We start from the raw sequence: 21072 nt of genomic DNA, 5'->3' as shown, positions 1-21072 counted from the left end.
TATCTTACTGTACCATTATTTTTCCTTTTGCTTTGCTTTGTCTATATGAATGGATTGAAATCCAAAGATAGCCCAGGGAAGCAGGATGCAATTTGCTAAACTGAGCTACATAGTCTTATTAGTATAGTTGTTTGAATTGTTTTAAAGTATACTTTTTTTTTTAAAAAAAAGAGTAAACCGGATGATTGTAAATCAAAATTGAGATGTTTTCTTACGATTTTATGCCTTGTATATAGATGCAATATAATTGGTAATGAGAGATAGATAATTTTGTTGCTGTTATGTTTGGTTGAATATGTACTTTGCAGTGCAAGGAGCAGGACCTGGGCACATACAATTTAGTTATTTAATAAGGAGGGTAGGGAGAGAGGGTCTTCAACACAGGACCTTTTTAGTACAGCATGTATCTGCAATTTCTTTTTAAAAAGGACGTAAATTTATATAGCGCTTTTCACGACCTCAGGATGTCGCAAAGTGTTTTACAGTCAATGGCGTACTTTTGAAGTGTAGTCACTATTGTAATGTAAGAAATGCAGCAGCCAATTTGTGCACAGCAAGGCTGTACAAACAGCAATGTAATAATGACCAGATAATCTGTTTTATTGATGAAAAACAAAATACTGTGGATGCTGAAAATCTGAAATAAGAACAGAAAATGCTGGAGAAGCTCTGCAAGTGAGACATCATCTGTGGAGAAAAAAACAGAGTTAACGTTTCAGGTTGAAGTTCCAACGATAGGTCTTCGACCTGAAATGTTAACTCTGTTTCTTTCTCCACAGATGCTGCCTCACTTGCTGAGCTCCTGCAGCATTTTCAGTTTTATTGATGGTTGAGGAATAAATATTGGCCAGGACACCGGGGAGAACTCTCCTGCTCTTCCTCAAATCAGGATCTTTTACATCCACCTGAGGGGGCAGACTGGGCCTCAGTTTAATGTCTCATCCAAAAGACTGCACCTCCGACGGTGCAGCACTCCCTCAGTACAGCACTGGAGTGTCAGCCTAGACATTTACTCAAGTCTCTTGGTTGTCTTGGTTCTGCCAAAAAACTAAGGGTGGGGGACTGGTTCTATTTTACATGTCCCATAATTGCAGGGAAAAGTATGAGCCTGTGCCATTACATTTGATCGTCAAATCTCCCATTGCCTGAAGATTTGGAAGTGAAATGCATCTTGATCACCATCAAAATACCCAAATTGTTAGAAATATTTCATTCTATTCAAAGTTGCAAAACTTGGTGGTTCAGGTCTGAAAACTCGCCCTTTGGAGTAAATAATATGGGGGAATTCGAAAAGGCAGTTTGAAAAATTCATAATGAACCAGATTTAGCTGTCAAAATAACAGTGTGGCTTATGGCGCTTGCCGTTATTTATGTGTAAACAGTACAGCAACTTCAGGCGAGGGGCAGATGCGCGGTTAATGCATATATCCAAAAGTTGCTGTCTGAGTTGTGCTGCTCCTCTGTTAGCTTTGCGAAAAGGGCAGTTCGCTGTCTGCCTCAACATTGACATTCATTGAATGTCGTGAAGTTGCTGTATTTGCGCTGTAGATACAAACTAAACTTGCCGCAGATATTTAGGGCTAGTAATTATAAGCGTGAGTTCCCTTTTATCAATGCGATAAGTGTTCATGACTGCCAATCAACCTCTCTGGCACTAAAAAGTAACTATTACAAGTGTGGAGTCTCATTCCTTCAGGTTGTGAATTGTTTCAGGAGATTTAAAAAATAACATTTTAATTTTTTTCTCTTTATCCAACCTTTCCCTCTTTATTTCTCTTTCTGTGCTTGATTTGACATTGAATTCACCCTCCTCAGTGCTTCTGCTGTTTCCTTAACCAATCAGATTTAAAGATTGGGAAATAGATGCCCTGTTCACTCAGGTCCCAGAGGCCCTGTTTCCCTCGCTGTGCCATTATCAGCTTGCACTTTCAACAACTTTGTGGGCAAATTTCTTTTGAGCTGAACAGTGCAGCGGCAAGTCTAACTAACGGCAGACGCCCTTACACGCTCTGCTGCAGCAAAATCTGGCCCATTGCTTTTTTAAAAAAAAACTATGAATTGCTTGTTTGGATAACCAGGAATGGTTTCAAATGGAAGGAAGTATTAGCAGTTATTGATGTTTGATGTAGGTTTTTCAATATATCTAGGTTAGAATTTCATTATTAAAAAGAAAAAAAAATCATTTTTTTTATCCTAGCATGAATACTTTGGTTCATCATGGGCTACTGCATTAAAAAAAAATCACTGTCCCATTTTAAGAAGTGGTTCCATCTGTAAATTCTCCATAAACTGATGACAAGGCAGTTACGCCCTGCCGGTGCTACTTTGTAACTGCCTGGTAATACAAATTGGTTGTTCCCATTTCCTGCTGCTTTTTAGGCAAGGTTCTTGTTTGTGCTTAATTCAGTCCCCACCACTTGCACAGTCCACGCTTAATCTGGACAGCCGCCTATATCTGGCAAATGGCACTAACCATTTGCTATTACCACTGGCGTCAAGTATGGAGGCACCACTTAAAATGTATTAAGCGCAGTTCAGTACTTACCGACTTTTTAAAAGCCGATTTAAAACATTTTTTTACAGCTGCATCCAATCAACATTTCACTTTGCAACATACAGAGCTATAACCAGAACCACAAAGACATAGAAAACCAATGTAAGGAATCTTACAACACCAGGTTATAGTCCAACAAATTTATTTTAAAATCACAAGCTTTCGGAGATTATCTCCTTCGTCAGATGAATGAATGAAAAGGTTCTCAAATCGCATATCTTATACGATGTTGGGACAGCATCACACCAATTAAAAGGTGTCGTTGTTATTCAAACAGGCCAGTCACGGAGAACAGCACGTCCCAGTACACTCGATATACATTGTGTCTTTTACACAGGCAGGCAGAAAGAAACTCAAAATGGCAGAGAGAGAGAGAGAGAGAATTTTAAAAAACATATAAATTTTTTCCCCCTTTTTGCTGGTGGGGTTACGTGTAGCGTGACATGAACCCAAGATCCCGGTTGAGGCCGTCCTCATGGGTGCGGAACTTGGCTATCAACTTCTGCTCGACGATTTTGCGTTGTCGTGTGTCTCGGGTAAGCGTTCTCCAAGGCGGCCTTCGAGACACACGACAACGCAAAATCGTCGAGCAGAAGTTGATAGCCAAGTTCCGCACCCATGAGGACGGCCTCAACCGGGATCTTGGGTTCATGTCACGCTACACGTAACCCCACCAGCAAAAAGGGGGAAAAAATTTATGTTTTTTAAAATTCTCTCTCTCTCTCTCTGCCATTTTGAGTTTCTTTCTGCCTGCCTGTGTAAAAGACACAATGTATATCGAGTGTACTGGGACGTGCTGTTCTCCGTGACTGGCCTGTTTGAATAACAACGACACCTTTTGATTGGTGTGATGCTGTCCCAACATCGTATAAGATATGCGATTTGAGAACCTTTTCATTCATTCATCTGACGAAGGAGATAATCTCCGAAAGCTTGTGATTTTAAAATAAATTTGTTGGACTATAACCTGGTGTTGTAAGATTCCTTACATTTGTCCACCCCAGTCCATCACCGGCATCTCCACATCATAGAAAACCAAGACATTGTAGCAGAGGTTAACCTGATCTCTCAATAAATGTATCAGTTGATTGAAGCTGCCCAAAGTCTCCACTGTCTCCTGTAGTTAACCGTTAACAGTGCGAACAGCTGATTGAAGCTGCTTGAAGTCTCCATTAGCTGTTTGCCCTGTTAACAAGGCAGTTGGAAAGTGCAGCGCCACTGTCTTCAGTTACCTCCATAGCCTCTTCTGGTCTGTGAAACTCGCAGGCATCAGTGCAATGAACTTGAAACAGAAGATGGGCACAAAATAGTAAATATTCCAAATTAATACCTCCAAGTAGTCACGAGAGAAGTCACGAGCAAACAAAGATATCCCAAGTAGAATCAATGACTTTGTTATAGCTCAGATGGTGGATCTAGGCAGGTTAATTGGCTCAAAACAAATAAATCCCCAGGAATAGACGGTAATTATCCTAGACTGAAAAATTAGGGAGGAGATTTATGAAGCACTGGCGATCATTGAGGGAGTCATTGAACACTGGGGAGACACCAGACGATTGGAAAAAGGATAATGTGGTATCCGTATTCAAAAAAGGGGACAAAACTTACACTAGCAACTACAGATCCATTGATCATAGAACCATAGAAAAGATACAGCTTTGAAGGGGGCCATTCAACCCATTGTGTCTGCACCGGCTCGAAGAACAACCAGGTGCCCATTCTAATCCCACCTTCCAGCACCCGGTCCGTAGCCCTGCAGCTTACAGTACTTTAGGTGCAGGTCCAGGTATTTTTTAAAAGAGTTGAGGGTCCCTGCCTGTACTACCAGTTCAAGCAGTGAATTCCATACTCCCACCACCCTGTGGGTAAAAACATTTTTCCTCATGTCCCCTCTAATCCTTTCGCTAATCAGCTTAAATCTATGTCCTCTAGTTCTTGAACTCTCCGCCAGGGGAAACAGGTACTTCCTGTCTATCTGGGCCCCTCATAATTTTGTACACCTCAATCAAGTCTCCCCTCAGCCTCTGCTCCAAGGAAAACAACCCCAGCCTATCCAATCTCTCCTTGTAGCTACAATGGCAACATTCTTGTAAATCTTCTCTGCACTCTCTCCAGAGCAATTACGTCCTTCCTGTAATGTGTCCAGAACTGCATACAGTACTCCAGCTGTGGCCTTACCAGCATTGTATACAGTTCCATCATTACATCCCTGCTTTTGTATTCCATACCTAGGCTAATAACGGAGAGCATTCCGTATGCCTTCTTCACAACCTTACCTACCTGTACTGCCACCTTCAGGGACCTGTGCACATGCACTCCAAGGTCTCTCACTTCCTCTGCCCCTCTCAATATATTCCCGTTTACTACGTATGCCCTTTTACTGTTTGCCCTCCCTAAGTGCATTACCTCACGCTTCTCCAGGTTGAACTCCATTTGCCACTTTTCCGCCCACTCCACCAACCCATGGATATCTTCTTGGAGCCTACAGCTATCCTCTTCACTATCAACTACACGGCCAATTTTTGTGTCATCTGCAAATTTGCCAATCATGCCCCCTACATTCAAGTCCAAATCATTAATATATACCACAAATAGCAAGGGACCCAACACTGAGCCCTGTGGCACACCACTGGAAATGGATTTCCATTCGCAAAGACATCCATTGACTTTTACCCTTTGCTGTTACTGAGCCAATTTTGGATCCAATTCGCCACATTTCCCTGTATCCCATGGGCTTTTACCTTTCTGACCAGTCTGCCAAATGGGACCTTGTCAAATGCCTTACTTAAATCCATGTAGACAACATCCATTGCACTACCCTCATCAATCCTCCTTGTCACTTCTTCAAAGAATTTAATCAGATTTGTAAGGTATGATCTTCCCTGAACAAATCCATGCTGACAATCCCTGATTAAACCATGCCTTTCCAAGTGACAGTTTATCCTATCTCTCAGTATTGATTCTAATAGTTTGACCACCACTGAGGTAAGACTGACCGGCCTATAATTGTTTTTAAACAATGGTACTATGTTTGCAGTCTTCCAATCCTCCGGTACCTCCCCTGTATCTAGTGAGGATTGGGAAATGATCCTCAGAGCATCCGTAAATTCCTCACTGGCTTCCTTCAATAGCCTAAGAAACAATCCATCCGGCCCTGGTGACTTATCAACTTTCAAGGATTCCAGTCCCGTTAGTACTTCCTCTCTAGTAATGTATACCTTATCCAATATTTCACACCTCTCCTCTTTAACTACTATGTCCAGATCATCTCTTTCCTTTGTGAATACGGAGACAAATTATTCATTTAAAACCCTACCCACATCCTCTGCTTCTACACACAAGTTACCCTTATCATCCCTGATAGGTCCCACCTTTTCCTTAGCTATCCTCTTGGTTCTTAATGTACTGATAAAACATCTTTGGGTTTTCTTTAATCTTACTAGCTAATATTTTATCATGCCTTCTCTTTGCTTTCCTTATTTCGTTTTTTACGTCATCCCTGTACTTTCTATACTCCTCGGCTTTCTGCAGTATTTAGTTTTCTGTGACAGTCATAAGCTTTCTTTTTCTGCTTTACCTTGCCCCGTATACTTTTAGACAACCAGGGGGCTCTAAATTTGGCAGTGCCACCCTTTTTCTTTGAGGGGAAGTGTCTGCAATCTTCCATTCCGTGTAAAATAATAGAATCAATTATCAGGAGTAAGCTGGAGGATCATCTGTACAACAATAACCTAGTTAACGTCAGTCGGCATGGATTCAGAAGGGGAAGATCCTTCCTGACCAACCTCCAACTCCTTTGAGGAAGTGACAACCTAAAGGGACTGTGGCAAGCCCTATGACATGGTATCTAAACTCAAAGTTTTGGGGATTCAGGGTAAACCCTGGGAATGGATAAAGGAACTGGCTGAAAGAGGAGAAACAATGAGTACTCATTAGAGAAGTTACGATTGAGTGGGGTGCCTCAGGGCTCAGTGGTGGAACCTTTTTTCTAATTTGCATAAATGACTTGGATTTAGAAACTCCGTACAAAGTGGTCAGATTTGCAGATGACGCCAAACCAGAAGAGGCAGCTCAGAAATTCCAGAATGAGTTGAATAAAATATGTCAGTAAATATTTAATGCAGACAAGCATAAAGAAAAATAGACAACATGCGTACTTCGTGAATGGTGTTGAAATAGATGAGGATGAAGTTAAAAGACCTAGGACTCTTCGTAGACTTGATGCTAAACATGTCCAACCAGTGCAACGCAGCAATCAACAGAGGCAATCGGATGTTGAACTACATAGCCAAAACAGCAGAACATAATTCAGAAGAGGTAGTCATCAAATTGTACAGTGCTCTAGTCAGATCGTGCTTTGAATACTGCATCCATTTCTGGTTGCTAAGAAACAAGGGAGATATTCAAGCTCTGGAGGCACTGCAAAGAAGCATGAGGCTGATCCACAATAGGGTACTGAGTTATGAGGAAAGACTGGTGAAACGTGGGCTCTTCAGCCTGGAGAAGGTGACTATATAGAGGTACACAAGATTGTTACAGGTTTAAGAACATAAGAAATAGGAGCAGGAGTAGGCCATATGGCCCCTTGAGCCTGCTCTGCTATTTAAACAGATTATGGCTGATCATCAATCTCAACTTCACTTTCCTGCCCGATCCCCATATCCCTAGATTCCCCTCGAGTCCGAAAATTTTTCTATCTCAGCCTTGAATGTAATCAATGACTCAGCATCCACAGCATTCCAAAGATTCACAACCCTCTGAGTGAAGAAATTCCTCCTCATCTCAGTCTTAAATGGCCGACTCCATATCCTGCGACCATGCCGTCTAGTTCTAGACTCTCCAGCTAGGGGAAACAACCTCTCAGCCGCTACCCTGTCAAGCCTCCTCAGAATCTTATGTTTCAATGAGATCACCTCTCATTCTTCTAAACTCCAGAGAGTATAGGCCCATTCTACTCAACCTTTCTTCATAGGACAACCCTCTCATCCCAAGAATTAATCTAGTGAACCTTCGTTGCACAGCCTCTAAGGCAAGTATATCCTTCCTTAGATAAGGAGACCAAAACTGTATGCAGTACTCCAGGTGAGGTCTCACCAAAGCCCTGTACAATTGTAGTAAGACTTCCTTACTCTTGTACTCCAACTCCCTTGCAATAAAGGCCAACATGCCATTTGCTTTCCTAATTGCCTGCTGTACCTGCATGCCAACTTTTTGTGTTTCTTGTATGAGGACACCCAAGTCTCTCTGAACACCAACATTTAATAGTTTCTCACCATTTTAAAAAATATTCTGTTTTTCTATTCTTCCTACTAAAGTGAATAACCTCACATTTCCCCACATTATACTCCATCTGCCACCTTGCCCACTCACTTAACCTGTCTATATCCCTATCCCAGGTTATAGATAAAGTTAACCTGGAATATTATTTTAAATTAAACTAAGTGAGTAGAACTAGGGGACTAGATTCAAGCCAGTAAAAGACAATTTTAGGACTGATGTCAGGAAATTCCACTTCACATACATTGATGAGTAATGGAGTAAAAAGCTCTGGAGTCACTTAAGAAACAATTGGATTCTACAATTGGGGATGGGCATTGGGCTCACTGGATGGATGATTTAAGAAGAGCTGAATGGCCTTCCTCTTTAATTAACTGGTGATCATTTCTATGCGTGTGCATCTTTAGAGATGAGGAAATTGGTAAGACATTGAATCCATGATCACAAGGAGAGAAAGCAGGGTTCGAAAATGGGTCTGTCTTTTTAACCTGAGGTAAATGTTACTTCATGCATGACAACTTTTTTCTGCTAACCTTCCTATTGGATGTGAGAGATGTGAAATAGCTACAGCTGAGTGTTGTGTAATACATTTTTGAAACCATGTCAACAAGTTACTTTTATTTAAACTTGAGTTTTTCACTTTACAATGAACAAAGCTAATATGCATTAAACTAGAAGCTCTCCCATGGAGTTGCTCACCGTGAGTCAAAGGATACGCTAAACTGGCATTTGAAGTCTGAAGTGCGGCGCTTAGGGAGTGCGCACTGTATGCAAGACTTTTAATATAGATGCAGGAAAGTAAGACAATCATGTAATGCTGTGTTTGGTCAGTGGCTCTGATCTGGGAGGTAGAGAGAGAAGCACATAGTAATACTTCTTGCTCATAAGTGATGCAATCATAGCAATCTCCAATATCTGCTGAACCTGTCTCTCCCTACAGATCAGAGTGGTGTGCTTTAGTAAAGAATGGGCACAACTTCAGCATTTTCACTAAAATGTCAACAACGGCTTGCACTTGTTTAACACCCGTACATCATTGAAATATTCCAAGGTGAGCCACCAGATACCAAGCATAAATTTTGGAGGAAGGTTAGGGGAAGTAACCATAGGCACAGTTAAGAGGTAAATATTGAGGTTTTGAAAATGGAGAGATATGCTTAGGTGGAGGGCTTTAGGAAAGGTGTTTGAGTGCTGGATTGCAATCACTGAAGGCTCTGCCATCAATGTTGGATGATGTGGAGATGCCAGTGATGGACTGGGGTTGACAAATGTAAGGAATCTTACAACACCAGGTTACAGTCCAACAGTTTTATTTGAAAATCACAAGCTTTCGGAGGCTTTCTCCTTCGTCAGGTAAAGTGGACGAAGGAGAAAGCCTCCGAAAGCTTGTGATTTTCAAATAAAACTGTTGGACTATAACCTGGTGTTGTAAGATTCCTTACCAATGTTGGAGTGGAGGGACATTCAGAAGGCCAGAGTCTAAAGAGTAGGGGGTGCAAGCAAGGACTTAAGATTTGAAGCTCAGTTTAGGGTCTTGTGGGGCACAGAAGTTGGCCACAAGTTCAGCCCAGGTGAGCAGTGGGAAGGAATATGGACTATGGAGTTGGGGGCTAAGGTGCAAAACTTATGGTGGCAGTGGCTGAAAAGAATTACTTCAGTCTTGTTAATGCTGAACTTATCCAAGACGATGCTGGGCAGGCAGTGAGTCAGCAGTGCAAAATTCATGGAGCTGAGAATGGTGAAGCTGGGTATTGTTGGTGCACATATCGAAGCTTACCTCATGTTTGTGGATGATTTCACTGAGAGGCAGGAGGAGGAGGAACACAAGAGGGACAATAATGGGGCAGCTGGAGGTGACTGTGCAGGCTCGGGCCTAGAAGCCATTGCAGGAGATGTGCTGGTAATATTGGGATAGATAGCAATGGGATAATGATAGGGGAATACCATGGCCGTGGACCATTTGAAGAGGATGGAGTGGTCAACTGTGTTGAAGATGTTGAGGACAAGGAAAAGAAACGTGCAGCTATTGCAGTTGCACAGAATATTGGTAACTTTGACAGGGCAGTCTCAGTGCTGTGAGCAGGACAGATACTTGACTGAAGGGACTTAAACAAAGGTAAATGGGAGAGGTGGGTGTGGAGTTTCGTGATGACATGCAAGATCACTGTAGGAGAAGGGGAAATTGAAGGAATGGCAGTTGGAGAGGATGGAGGGGTCCAAGGTGGCCTTTTTAAGGAGATGGTGATGACGGTAGTTTTGAAGGTTGAGAGATTTGTGCCGGAGAGAAGGAACACTTTATTGTGCCAGTGTTCATCAGGCCAAGGGGCAGTAGTAGAGTTGGGCGGGAAGGGATCAAGGGAACAGTGGTGGGATTCACGAAGGAGATGAGTCTGATGAGAACCAAATGGAAATTGGGGTGAGGACTGAAGTTGGGTAGTCAGGAGGTGGGAAGCATTGGGCAGGAGGAGCTGAGCTGCTGGTCTCAATTTTGGAGATGACTAAATTGATGAGCTTCTCACATGTGGCAGCTGAGGTGAGACTGAAAGGAATGGAAGGTCAAACGGCAGAGGTTGGAGTTATCCCTGCCTTCCAAGTTGACAATGTAATCGGATTGGCGGCTGAGTGGGAGAAGTGATGTTTGAGGTGGTCAAGCCAGATCTAGTGGTGTATGACCAGGGTGGGGGCTCAGATGCCATTCACACTCCAGCTTGTAGCTCTTCAATTTGAGGTTTCAAAGGTTGATGTATTGGGGGACTGGCAGAGCTGGGGAGCCAAAAAGGACTGGGCAGAAGTAAGGCTACTATTGAGCGGATTGGTGGAGAAACTTCACCACACGGACAGCAGCGGTTCAAGAAGGCGGCTCACCACCACCTTCTCGAGGACAATTAGGGATAGGCAATAAATGCTGGCCTCGCCAGTGACGCCCACATTCCATGAACAAATTTTTTTAAAATTCTGTCGTGGCTGGTAGAGAGGAAAAAGTAGATGGCGAATGAGATGAAGAAGTGATTGGAGATGGCTTGGTCAGTGATTGTGTCCTCCAATGGCAATGCCTTGCACAATGGCAAGGTCTTGGGGCCAGGTTTGGGAGTTTATATGCAGAGTGAGAACAAGAGGATAGAGGAGTCGGGTAAGCTAAATTTAGGTGTCGATTGGTCAAATGAGGAGTAAGTGCCAGTGGAGTAAGGGAACTGACCAGTAGGGAGTTGCTATGGCTGAGCTAGGTTTCAGTTACACTCAGGAAGTAGTTCGGTTGATCCAGGATGAGGGTGTGGGTGGGGATAGCTTTCAGTAAAGTGTAATACTGAAGATTTCCATACTTTTTTATATACTTGCAACTGTGGCAAAACACCTACACTTAGCTGTACAGTTCTAGATTTTGCCCTCTCAAACTGGGATTATGCCTGGAAAGAACTATACATCACTGGGGTGAAGTGCTGGTGGTTTCAGGTCTGTCACTGCTGGTGACTGAGTTGAGGTGATGAATTAAACAGATTGCACAAGAAGTGTATTGGCTTTCTATAGGTATTAGTAATTTAGGCCCAGGATTCTCATTACGAGCATATTAGTTGATGCAGTAGAATGGTGTTTCCTACCTAAGCTGTTTTTATATATTGAAGAGAAAGGAAGTGGTTGGTTGCCTTTGTCTGAACTCTTCCTGGGTTTTTGTTACAGCTTTGGATAGATCAACAGCCCAAAGTGATCGTGGCTTTAAAAATAAATGGAGTTGTGAAGAGACAGATGAAGAAGACTGTCCTGTGAATCCAGAAAAAGAGTAAGGAGATTGTTCGAGTTATAAATAATTGGTCTCTGGTTAATGTTTAATCTTGCGTGAAAACAGATCTAATTCTATTTTTCATATATTGTCGGTCAAGTTGATCTTTTTAAATCTCCCACTGAAAGCTGAATGTTTATGGTGATGATAAAGTGCCATTTCTTAACAGTAGGCCAGATTTTCAGGTTTTATATTTGTTGGTTCCTATTTGTGCCAATCCCGGTACATCCATTTAATTTTCAATAAAATGTATCTCCGTATAAACTTCGGATGAAGTGATTGCGTAATGCATCCACAAGCAATTCTGCGACGCCCTTTCCATTTGCATTTTCTGATGCTGACTCTATCATTGTTGTCAGTGTCTACACTAATTGCACAGAATAGTCGGCACTATTGTCCTTTCTGCATGGTCGACTTCAATTTGCATTATTGGGCAACTGCAAATGATTGGCGACTGTATTGATCAGAGTCTGCAGTTATGTACGTGCAGTCACTTTTTTGGGGTAATTTTGTCAGTTGACTGTCGGTTGATCAGAGTGAAAAAGACAATGGATGAATTTTAATTTCAAGCACTCCAACATAGGGGAAGCCCAACTCTCAAAACTTTGGGGGGTGGGGGTGTGCGGAGAGAAATAGTTTTGCAATCTCTTGCTCTTTCAGTGTACAGTATTTTAAAATAAGATTGACTGGCTGTTGTATTTTAGGATTCCTGACCAATTGACCAAAGAAGGATTTTTGGTTCAAGCTATATGTTTGTGCTATGAACTAATGTTCAGGACTTGTGGGGAATATTCAAACTTCTAGTAACCGTACTATTATTTTGACAGCGGAAGGCTTGTTGGAACCATTTGAACTAAAGGGGACCAGGCATCTCATTGGGTTCCCTTGAATGAAATGGGCCAGCCACAGAAACTGTTATCTGTAGCAGATTGAGATAAATAGATTAGCTTGTTAACACATTCAAATACTTCAAGTAGGTATTCAGCAATGAGATGCTGTATATGTGTGAGAATAGTTTTGTGCAGCATGAGATTGTCTGGCTGGGCCCCTACATCTGGGAGTATGGTAGTTGGTTTGTTTGGCAGCCCTGCTAGCCAACCCCCTGGACAGAAGTCAGCTGCTAATTTCCTGTCCAGCTGAGTGTCCAAAAGAGCAGGGGAGCATATGTGAAGTTTAGTTTGGTGTAAGACCTGGTAAGGGAGATGAGGGGTGGACAGATCCCCTTGTTCATTGTAGAGCTGGTCAGACTCAGAAGCAGAGCTGACCAGAAAAAGTTAATTGACCTAACAGGGTAGTTCGGCATTTTTTATTTGTTGCGTAGAATGATACAGAATCAAGTCGTCATGTGGTGAGATTTGCTACAAGTGTTTCTGGTTGTTCAACTCATGATTGCAAAATAAACTAGTTGAGAACTTTAGGCCTAGACTCCTTAAAGGCCCATTGCCACCTTCTCAAGGGCAAGTAGGGATGGGCAATAAATGCTGGTCTTACCAGTGATGCCCACATCCTGAGAGTGAATTTTTAAAAAAAAAAGTGCAAATCAGTCTGCCTTTTGGAAGATTGGAGAAGCAAATTTGTAGACACATGCGAGTTTTGGATATCCAGATCCTTTAACTGGGAGGGTCTCGTTCTTAAGACTGAGTCTCACTGTCATACGCCTAGAGATTGGGCAGTAGAGGTAAGTTCCTGATCGTAACAGACATTAGATCCACTTATAGGAGAAGCCAGCAATGCTGAACCCGAGAGAATACCTAGATTGACCTGAAATTTGTAACGCTGGCACACTGTAATAGATTGTTTTGATATATCCTGTTAATCTTCACTTTTGGGTTGAGAAAAGTGTTGATTGTAAATCAATTCAACTCAGTTGACCTCAATGAAATAGCTGCTTTCTCTGCACTAATATGTTTGAACTCTTAGTGGTCCCAAATAATGCTGCTGAAAAAAACCCCAAATATTTCTCACAATATTTAAAAAGGATCTCTCCAAAAACTAAAGACAGCCTGTAGACTTTTTGAGCATGGTATTGCACTTCAACAAAACTTAAGAATGTGATGTTCCATTTCATTGAAAAGAAAGTTACCATCAGTCAAATTACACATTTACCTTTGTTACTGGTTGAAGGGGGACAGAGATTTGTTTAAACTACTTTGGGGAGGTGAGGAGCTTCTTATTAATTTGTAGATCATATGCTCAGAGACTTGTTGCCTGCTGTGGGTGCCAAAACCCTTTTTTGTTTTTAACCGGTAGAAGAGATGTGTGAGGAGCATAGGTGACTCATCTATTTCCCCATCATCTTTGTAGAGTAGTGAATCTGTATCATTTGGTTTTTAAAAAATTGCATTAGATCTCCAATTATCATCTAATTGGGACATTCAGCTTTGCAGTTCTATTTTTAGAGTAGTAATAGCTGTGGAAATGCTCAGAAAATCATGAGGCCACAAAACTAATCATGAACTGCAGCCACTTCATGTCTTTGTCACTGTACTTTCACCATTCTGATTTTAATCCTCTTCATCACTAAAATAGTGGATTACCCTGGAACACTAATTGCTTCCAATTAGCTGTATAAACACAACCACTGTAGGATTCTTCAGTGCTGATTTGAATGTACTTTCCCTCACTTGGAAATTTGTATTCTGCGTTATGGTCTTTTCCATTTCATTTTATGACTAAGAATTCTTAAAGGTGCAAAGTACTCCTTCCTCTGGCAGTATGTGCCTATAAACAGACAGGTATGACTAGATCCAGTTATGAGTAACAAAATTGATCAGGTGGATGGGTTAAATGGGGGTGAGCACCTCAGGAATAGTGGTCATAATATGATAAGATTTAAGGTCCAAATAAAAAGGGGAAAAGTTAATACAAAAACAAGGATACCAGGTTGGAATAGGGCAGCTTTTAGAAAGATGAGGAGTGAGCTAGCTGAAGTGAGGTGGAAAGAGAAATTGGGACATAGGACTATAGATCAACAATGGGATATTCTATAAAAGGAGATTGCAAAGTTATAGAATAAATATATCCACAACTAAAAGGAGACTACTTCAAGCTGTTCATAAATGGAGTTTAGAAACTCGGATGGGCGTGATGATAATGATCAAGAATAAGAGCGAACAGGAGAAAATTAGGGATGAGGTTAAGAAAAAGCAAGGAGTGAGTATGTGTAGAGAATCTCAAAAAATATTAGATCAGTAAAATATTCTGCAAATATATCAGTAAAAAGAGAATTGTGAGATGGGACCCCAATGAGGAGAGGATAATGGATAAGTTGAAATAGTTAGGGATACTTAACCAGTACTTCGCCTCAGTGTTTACAAAAGGGAAGGATAGTCAGCAAGAGGCAAATCCTAAATTGGTTAAAATTGAGATGAGATATTATTAGATTAAAGGAAAGTATCATAGTATGTTACAGCATAGAGGGAGACCATTCGGCCCATTGTGCCTGTGCCACCTCTTTGAAAGAGCTATCCAATTAGTCCCACTCCCCTGGTCTTTCCCCATAGCCCTGTAAATTTTTCTCCAAGTATCTGGGCTGGGAATGTCCAATCTCATCTTACATAGGATCCTGAGAAACAATTGGGAGAGGATCCTTTCATGTTATCAGCGGGGGCTGGATTTGAACCCATGTCTCCCATAATTGACTGTGCCACCCTTCGTTCCTATGGGTTGAAAACAACTTCTGCAAGCTCTAAAAATGGGTTACAGATAGGATTAAAATTGTGGTTACTATTCGATAAGAAGTAGGGTTGAATAATGTGTGCAATATTCTGATGGCTGTTGATTTTGACACCAACTTCCAAATTGACAGTTAAAGTGTCAGAATTACTTCAGGCAGTATAACTTTAACTGAAATAACACAGAGGCACCAGTCTCCATGGGTATTGGATGGTATTTTGTCTGCCATCTTGCTTCTGTTTATTTTAAAATAAATCTGTTATTGTAATTTAACCTGTGTATACAGGTGATCTGATGGTGTGATAGTTTCTGTCATCCAGATAGACAAGAGTCTTTCCATATCTAGCTAAAAGAGGGAAAATTGTAGGACCTGACTGGATACATCCAAGAATTCTAAGGGAAATGGGGGGGAAGAAATGGTGGAGTTCCTAGAAATTATATTTCAGGATTCAATTGAGATTGAATGTGTGACGGAGGACTGGAGAGTGACTGATGTAATACTCATTTTCAAAATGGGAGACCAATCCAACCAGGCCATTTAGTTCAACATCTGTGGAAGGGAAATTTTTGGAATCTGTAATAAAATTACCGAGTATCTAGATGAAGAGAAAATAATTAGACACAGGCAACATGGATTTCAGAAAGGAAGATTGTGCTTGAGTTTTTTGAGGAGGTGAATGTGGTGTACATGGAATTTCCTTGACAAGGTATCACACAGGAAACTATTGGAGAATATTAAAGGATATGAAACTAGGAGAAAGTAGCAAATTGGATTAAGAACTGGTTAGAATGGAGGAAATAGAGTAAAAGTTAAGGGTAGTTTCTTAAGAATGATTGGGAGTGGGTAGCAGTGCCCCATAGGGTTCTGTTCTGGTACCACTTCTGTTCACTATGTACATCAATGATTTGGATATATGGCTAGAGGGTTGTGGTGTCCAAATTTGCAGATGCTACTAAAATAGGAGGCATAGTAAATAATCTAAGGAAACTGCAAATGGATATTGATGAAATGGTGGAACGGGCAAAAAAGTGGGAGATGAAAATCAATGTCCATAAAAGGGAGGTAGTACATTTTGGTTAAAAATAATAAAGTAGTAATTTGGCAGAAGGCTGAATGTGAAAGAGCAGAGAGATTTGGAGGTTCAGGTTCACAAAACCTTAAAAGCAACAGTAAGTAGATAAGGCTTTTTTTTTAAAAAAAAAGCTAATGGAATAGCTTAGAACAGGGAGCAGGAGAAGCTTTTTTCCATACGTGGTTGAGGTTGTGGAAGACACTGCCAGAGTTGGTGTTTGAAGCAGAGACCATATCAACATTTAGGAATAAGTTAGATAGGGTGATTTGAAAGAAGAGAGATAAAGTGAAGAGTGCAGGCACAATGGATTAAGACCACTGTTTGTGTGGACGATAATCACCAGGGAGTTGTTGGGCTGAATGGCCTGATTTCATGTTGTAATTTCCATGTAATGTAATACCATACTGTATCAATAGCAACTTGTAGCATAATGGATGCAAATGATCAAATGTATTATGATCTGCTCTGACAGATTATCATTTATTCTAATTCTAAATTTTAACTGCTTCTAGATAATCTAATACCAAGAAACGCTGAAAGCAATTTTGGGAAGATTACAATAGTTAGATAGGAGGAAGGCCATTTTTCCCATTCTATCTTATTCATTTAGAAATTATCCCTAGTTCCACCATTACAATATCCAGCTAATAAATTATTCCAATGTTTTTTGCCTCCATTATTGTTCATTTCACTAGTTATCATTTCTTTAGTAAAGAACCGAGGCATATCAGTTCCAACGTTGCCTTTAGCCAGTTTGACCCTGTGCCCCTTTGTCCTTGTCATCATTTAATTTGAAGTCCAGTTCCAGATTTACTTTTCCTACATCATTTACCTTGGACCTCTTAGTTGTCTCCTTTCAAGACCAAAAAGCCCAAGTTTCTCGAGCCTCTTCTCCAAATTCAGTCACCTGACTCTAGGAATCTGTGTCACTGAAATATCTCCAGGAATTGAATGTCACCCTTGCCTAAGTTCACCACTATTCAAGGCATCGACCATCCTACTGTTCTGACCTCCTCTGATTTGGACTCCCAATGATTTAGTTACATAGCTCAGCATTCTGTTTGTTTTGTTGACAATATGTCAAGTGCTAAGTCTAACACCCCTGAATCTCTCTCAATTTCATCCGTAACTACTTCAATCAAAATAGTGACCAAAGTGTGAGTGGCAGATGAAAATCAATACAAATAAGTACAAAGTTGCTCCCCTTTTTTCCCCCTTCCATGTTCAATATGTCACACTTGACTATTAAATTTTACTTACCACTGCTCTGCCCCCCACTTAGATATTTTATATATTCCGTGTACAGTCCTCAAAATAGTCATCAGGCACACTCTTCCTTGACTCTACATTGGCTGCTGTTTACTAGATCATCATTCTTCTGATAGATTCTAGTACCTTATTTGGTATTGCTTCCTTCCTGGAAAATTGAGTTTCTTCCTCACACTGCAAAATGAAAAAGTTTTCAAGTGCAAAACTGAGAATTGATTCAGAATGCCATTGAATCATCCGTTAGTAATTTGAGTATCTACAATTGTGCCTGAAATTCAAGTGAAGCAACTTGGGGACCACTAGTACTTATATAGTTTGTAACCGTTGGTATTGCTAAAATGCCTCTTTTGGCTGAGAAGAATGCTTCACCTGCAAGCCTTGGTGCCTGTTAAGACTTTCCTCTAAATTTCTGACTCAACAGGTAAGATTTTCTGCTTCAGTAGGAAACTGGTATAAGTTGCGCTGCCTCATTTCCCTGTCATGGATCTGGTTTGGCTTCCCCACCACTGACCTGGTGAATTTTCTAGGTCAGCCTCATAATTATGGTGGACACTCCTGGTGGAATTCCTGCCTGTGCTGGGGAGTTTGCCTAGGGTGGGGGTGCGGGGAAGAATGGAGACCGTGGGCACCTGCAACAGTAGAGTGGAGCAGGATGCTCCCAGATCAACCGAAGAGGGCAGCCAGATGGGTAAAGAAAACTTGATAATCCCTAGGTGTGGGGGTACAATTGATCTCTGTGACTGTACTCCTTTTTAAATTTTAAATCCCTTCCCGCCCACCACAGCAATTCTGGACACCAGGAACACTCTTGATGTTCCTTATGTTCAGTGCTGCTATGGTGGCAGTGATAAACCTGCCGTCTTCTTACAACTGCATCGAACTGTTCCTAAATGAGTCCATTGTCTTGCCCTTGACTACACTTCCTTGTTACCCTCACACTCTTTGGACATGGGTGACAGGTCAACTAACACACCTACATCTCTATCAAGCTTCCCCCTTGCCAAGTTCTATCCTGTGCATGTAGTAGGTCTTTCTACATTAGAGTGCAACACCTGGTCTTTCCCCAATATGTTTCTTAACTCCTAACCTTTAGAAGATTGTCCCGTGCTATTACCAGTGTCAATTTTTCCACTTCCCATGCCAGTCATCCTAACTTATCTTTTGCTGTTTGGCAGAATTACTGTCTTGTGGAAGGAAGTCCAACAAAGTTAGTTTGAGGCCTGTCACAACGTTATACAAATGAGCGTTCACATTCCCATCAGAATAGCAACAAGTAGAATTTTGGTTGGGAGTAAGTAAGATAATGACCTCAATTGAGGGGATTGGTGTGACCTTCATCAAGTAGTTTGTAAATGCCATCAAAGTCTTTAAAATGGATTAGAGGGATCGATATCTGTAATTTTTCAATGATGTACGTACAATCTCAATAAAATAGAAGCAAAATAAAGCAGAAATTATTGGTCTGCAAACTGAGACAGTTGTGATCCCATCAGTGCAGGGATTAAAAAGGAATTACAGTATTTTCAGTTTGACGGCCGACTTGCTATGTGCATATAAATACAGTGTAGATTAAATCATAATAGATAGTACTGTACCAAACATTTTTTGAGGTAACAAAAAAAAATGGTTTGTTCTAGTTTGGAATTAGGTTCCTCCCAGTTAAGAAAGCCACTTCAAATGTGAGCATGCATTGAGATCGTTTAAATATCTATTAAGCACAGTGATTAGGATCCCCTGCCTAGAAGCAGAGTCACCACATAATCCTTTGACGGGGTTTTTAAAATCTATAGTGTCAAATGATCCAAAATAAGTGTGTTCTCCACACCCCGCCCCCGGTTCATTTCCGGTGCACTGTTCTCTGGCTGTGGATGGGCCTGAGGGGATGGCCTAGGCCTAGGCCTAGGCCTGGCTTGCCTGCAGACTTTTCCCCTCTTAAAAGAAAGATCTTCTCCTGTGTTGCATCCCCTTGAAGGCCCAGGCTAAGATTGGGAACTTCCAGGGTAAGGAGTGATGGCCTGAAACCTGTGTCCTACCATTCTAGGTGTGAAGGTGTCAACCTGCTGGCTGGAAGGATTTTGTACCACTCATTTTCCCTCCCCACCCCACAAGAAAAAAGTATGTTAGTATTTTCGAGTGGCAAATTCAGAAGAAATTAAGTATTAAAAGAAACCAATTAAAATGGGGAATGCAGTAAAGTTACGAGCAGTCTGCGGGGTACAAAGCTCTTTAATGTAATTGGTGTTTCTCACATTTTATTTGGAATTTAAGAAAGTGCTGGATTTCCAGAGCGGATTTCTGTGTACAAACTTGTGTTTTGCAGTATACATTGTTTTTCTATTCCACAATGGGGTGGGGAGAGGAGAGTCACTGGAGTAAAGAGCTTTTGGCTCACAGAATATGGATTAGGAGAACGTAATCCATTGTGAATGAATGCTTGATTCGAGAAGAGGGCAGGTGAAGTTCTGGCTTAATTGAACCTTTTTAATATTGGCACCCCTGTCTCCAGTATTACAGCATTGAGTAGCAGTCAATAAAACCATACTAAGTTCTTTGTTTTCATTTCAAAGCAAGAGTGCTCTTCAAGCAGTCTGTCATTTCCAGTAATTGTGGCGTAAGAAAGCCTCCATTAATAGTTTAATTTATTAATGGGTGGAATTGCAGTAGAAGCTGCTGTTCAAGCTGGTTGTGGAAAGACAGAACAGAGTGATATCCTGATTATTCCTCCACCCCCTTCCCCCAGTCTATGTAACTTTTTTTCCCCTCCAACCCTAAATTTTTAGGTTAGATACACAGTGCAAATCCCATGCTGCTGCACTGGGGATGAGCTTAATACTCGGGCTCTGCTTTATTTTGTTTTTTTTAAATTTAAATGATTGACCAGCTTAAGTACTGGGTGTGTGCTGATTCTGCTACTTCAATCTTATTTTGTGACTGTGGGCTGCAGGTACAGATGTGTTGTGACACAGTCCTTGGGCAGATATTTGGAGACATGATTGTACTTTTTATCTTTATTTGTTCCCTTCATACAGCTAATTGCTGTGTTAAATGACTTCCGTGGTAGCTTTTACACTTCATTGAAATTATTCAAAGCCACTTATCTTATTTCTTCAACAACAAATTTTTGCAAACAGATGTTTTGTTGGGGCTTTTCTTTTTAAACCCAAGTCTCATTTTAAGCTTACTGTAACAGCACACTTTCATTTTATAGTGAGCCGAATCTGCTGAGTACTGATAGTGAAGAGATGGAAACTGAAGAATCAAAGGTAAGGATATGAGCTCTTACAAAATTGTTCAGGATATTTGCTACTTTTGCCACGATATAAATGTCTTCTGGAAGCAATGAAGTATTTTGGGGGAAATTTTTAGAATGGAAGTTAACTTTTGCATAAACTGATGTGTTTTTGAAATGTCTTATTGGATTTATCAGAAAGAACAAATGTGCATTTATA

The 21072-nt window shown here is 41.1% G+C and overlaps 1 protein-coding gene across 8 annotated transcripts in view; it reads left to right on the top strand.

Annotated features, from left to right (window-relative positions):
• The window catches only part of senp6a (SUMO specific peptidase 6a), a 151901-nt gene that overhangs the window by 36849 nt on the left and 93980 nt on the right, over positions 1 to 21072 (top strand). For 5 of the 8 annotated variants that reach the window (XM_067989195.1, XM_067989194.1, XM_067989197.1 and 2 more), the window contains exons 2-3: positions 11507 to 11606; positions 20832 to 20886. The exons of 1 other annotated variant lie outside the window; for it this stretch is intronic. In XM_067989195.1, coding sequence (XP_067845296.1) covers positions 11507 to 11606; positions 20832 to 20886 — 155 coding nt within the window. Of the gene's footprint in view, positions 1 to 11506; positions 11607 to 20831; positions 20887 to 21072 lie in introns of those variants that run through there. 2 more of the 8 variants (XM_067989198.1, XM_067989201.1) reach the window with 2 other exon arrangements.

This window comes from Heptranchias perlo, chromosome 8, assembly GCF_035084215.1.
Source record: "Heptranchias perlo isolate sHepPer1 chromosome 8, sHepPer1.hap1, whole genome shotgun sequence".
NCBI lineage: Eukaryota > Metazoa > Chordata > Chondrichthyes > Hexanchiformes > Hexanchidae > Heptranchias > Heptranchias perlo.
This window is presented reverse-complemented; position numbering and strand designations above follow the sequence as displayed.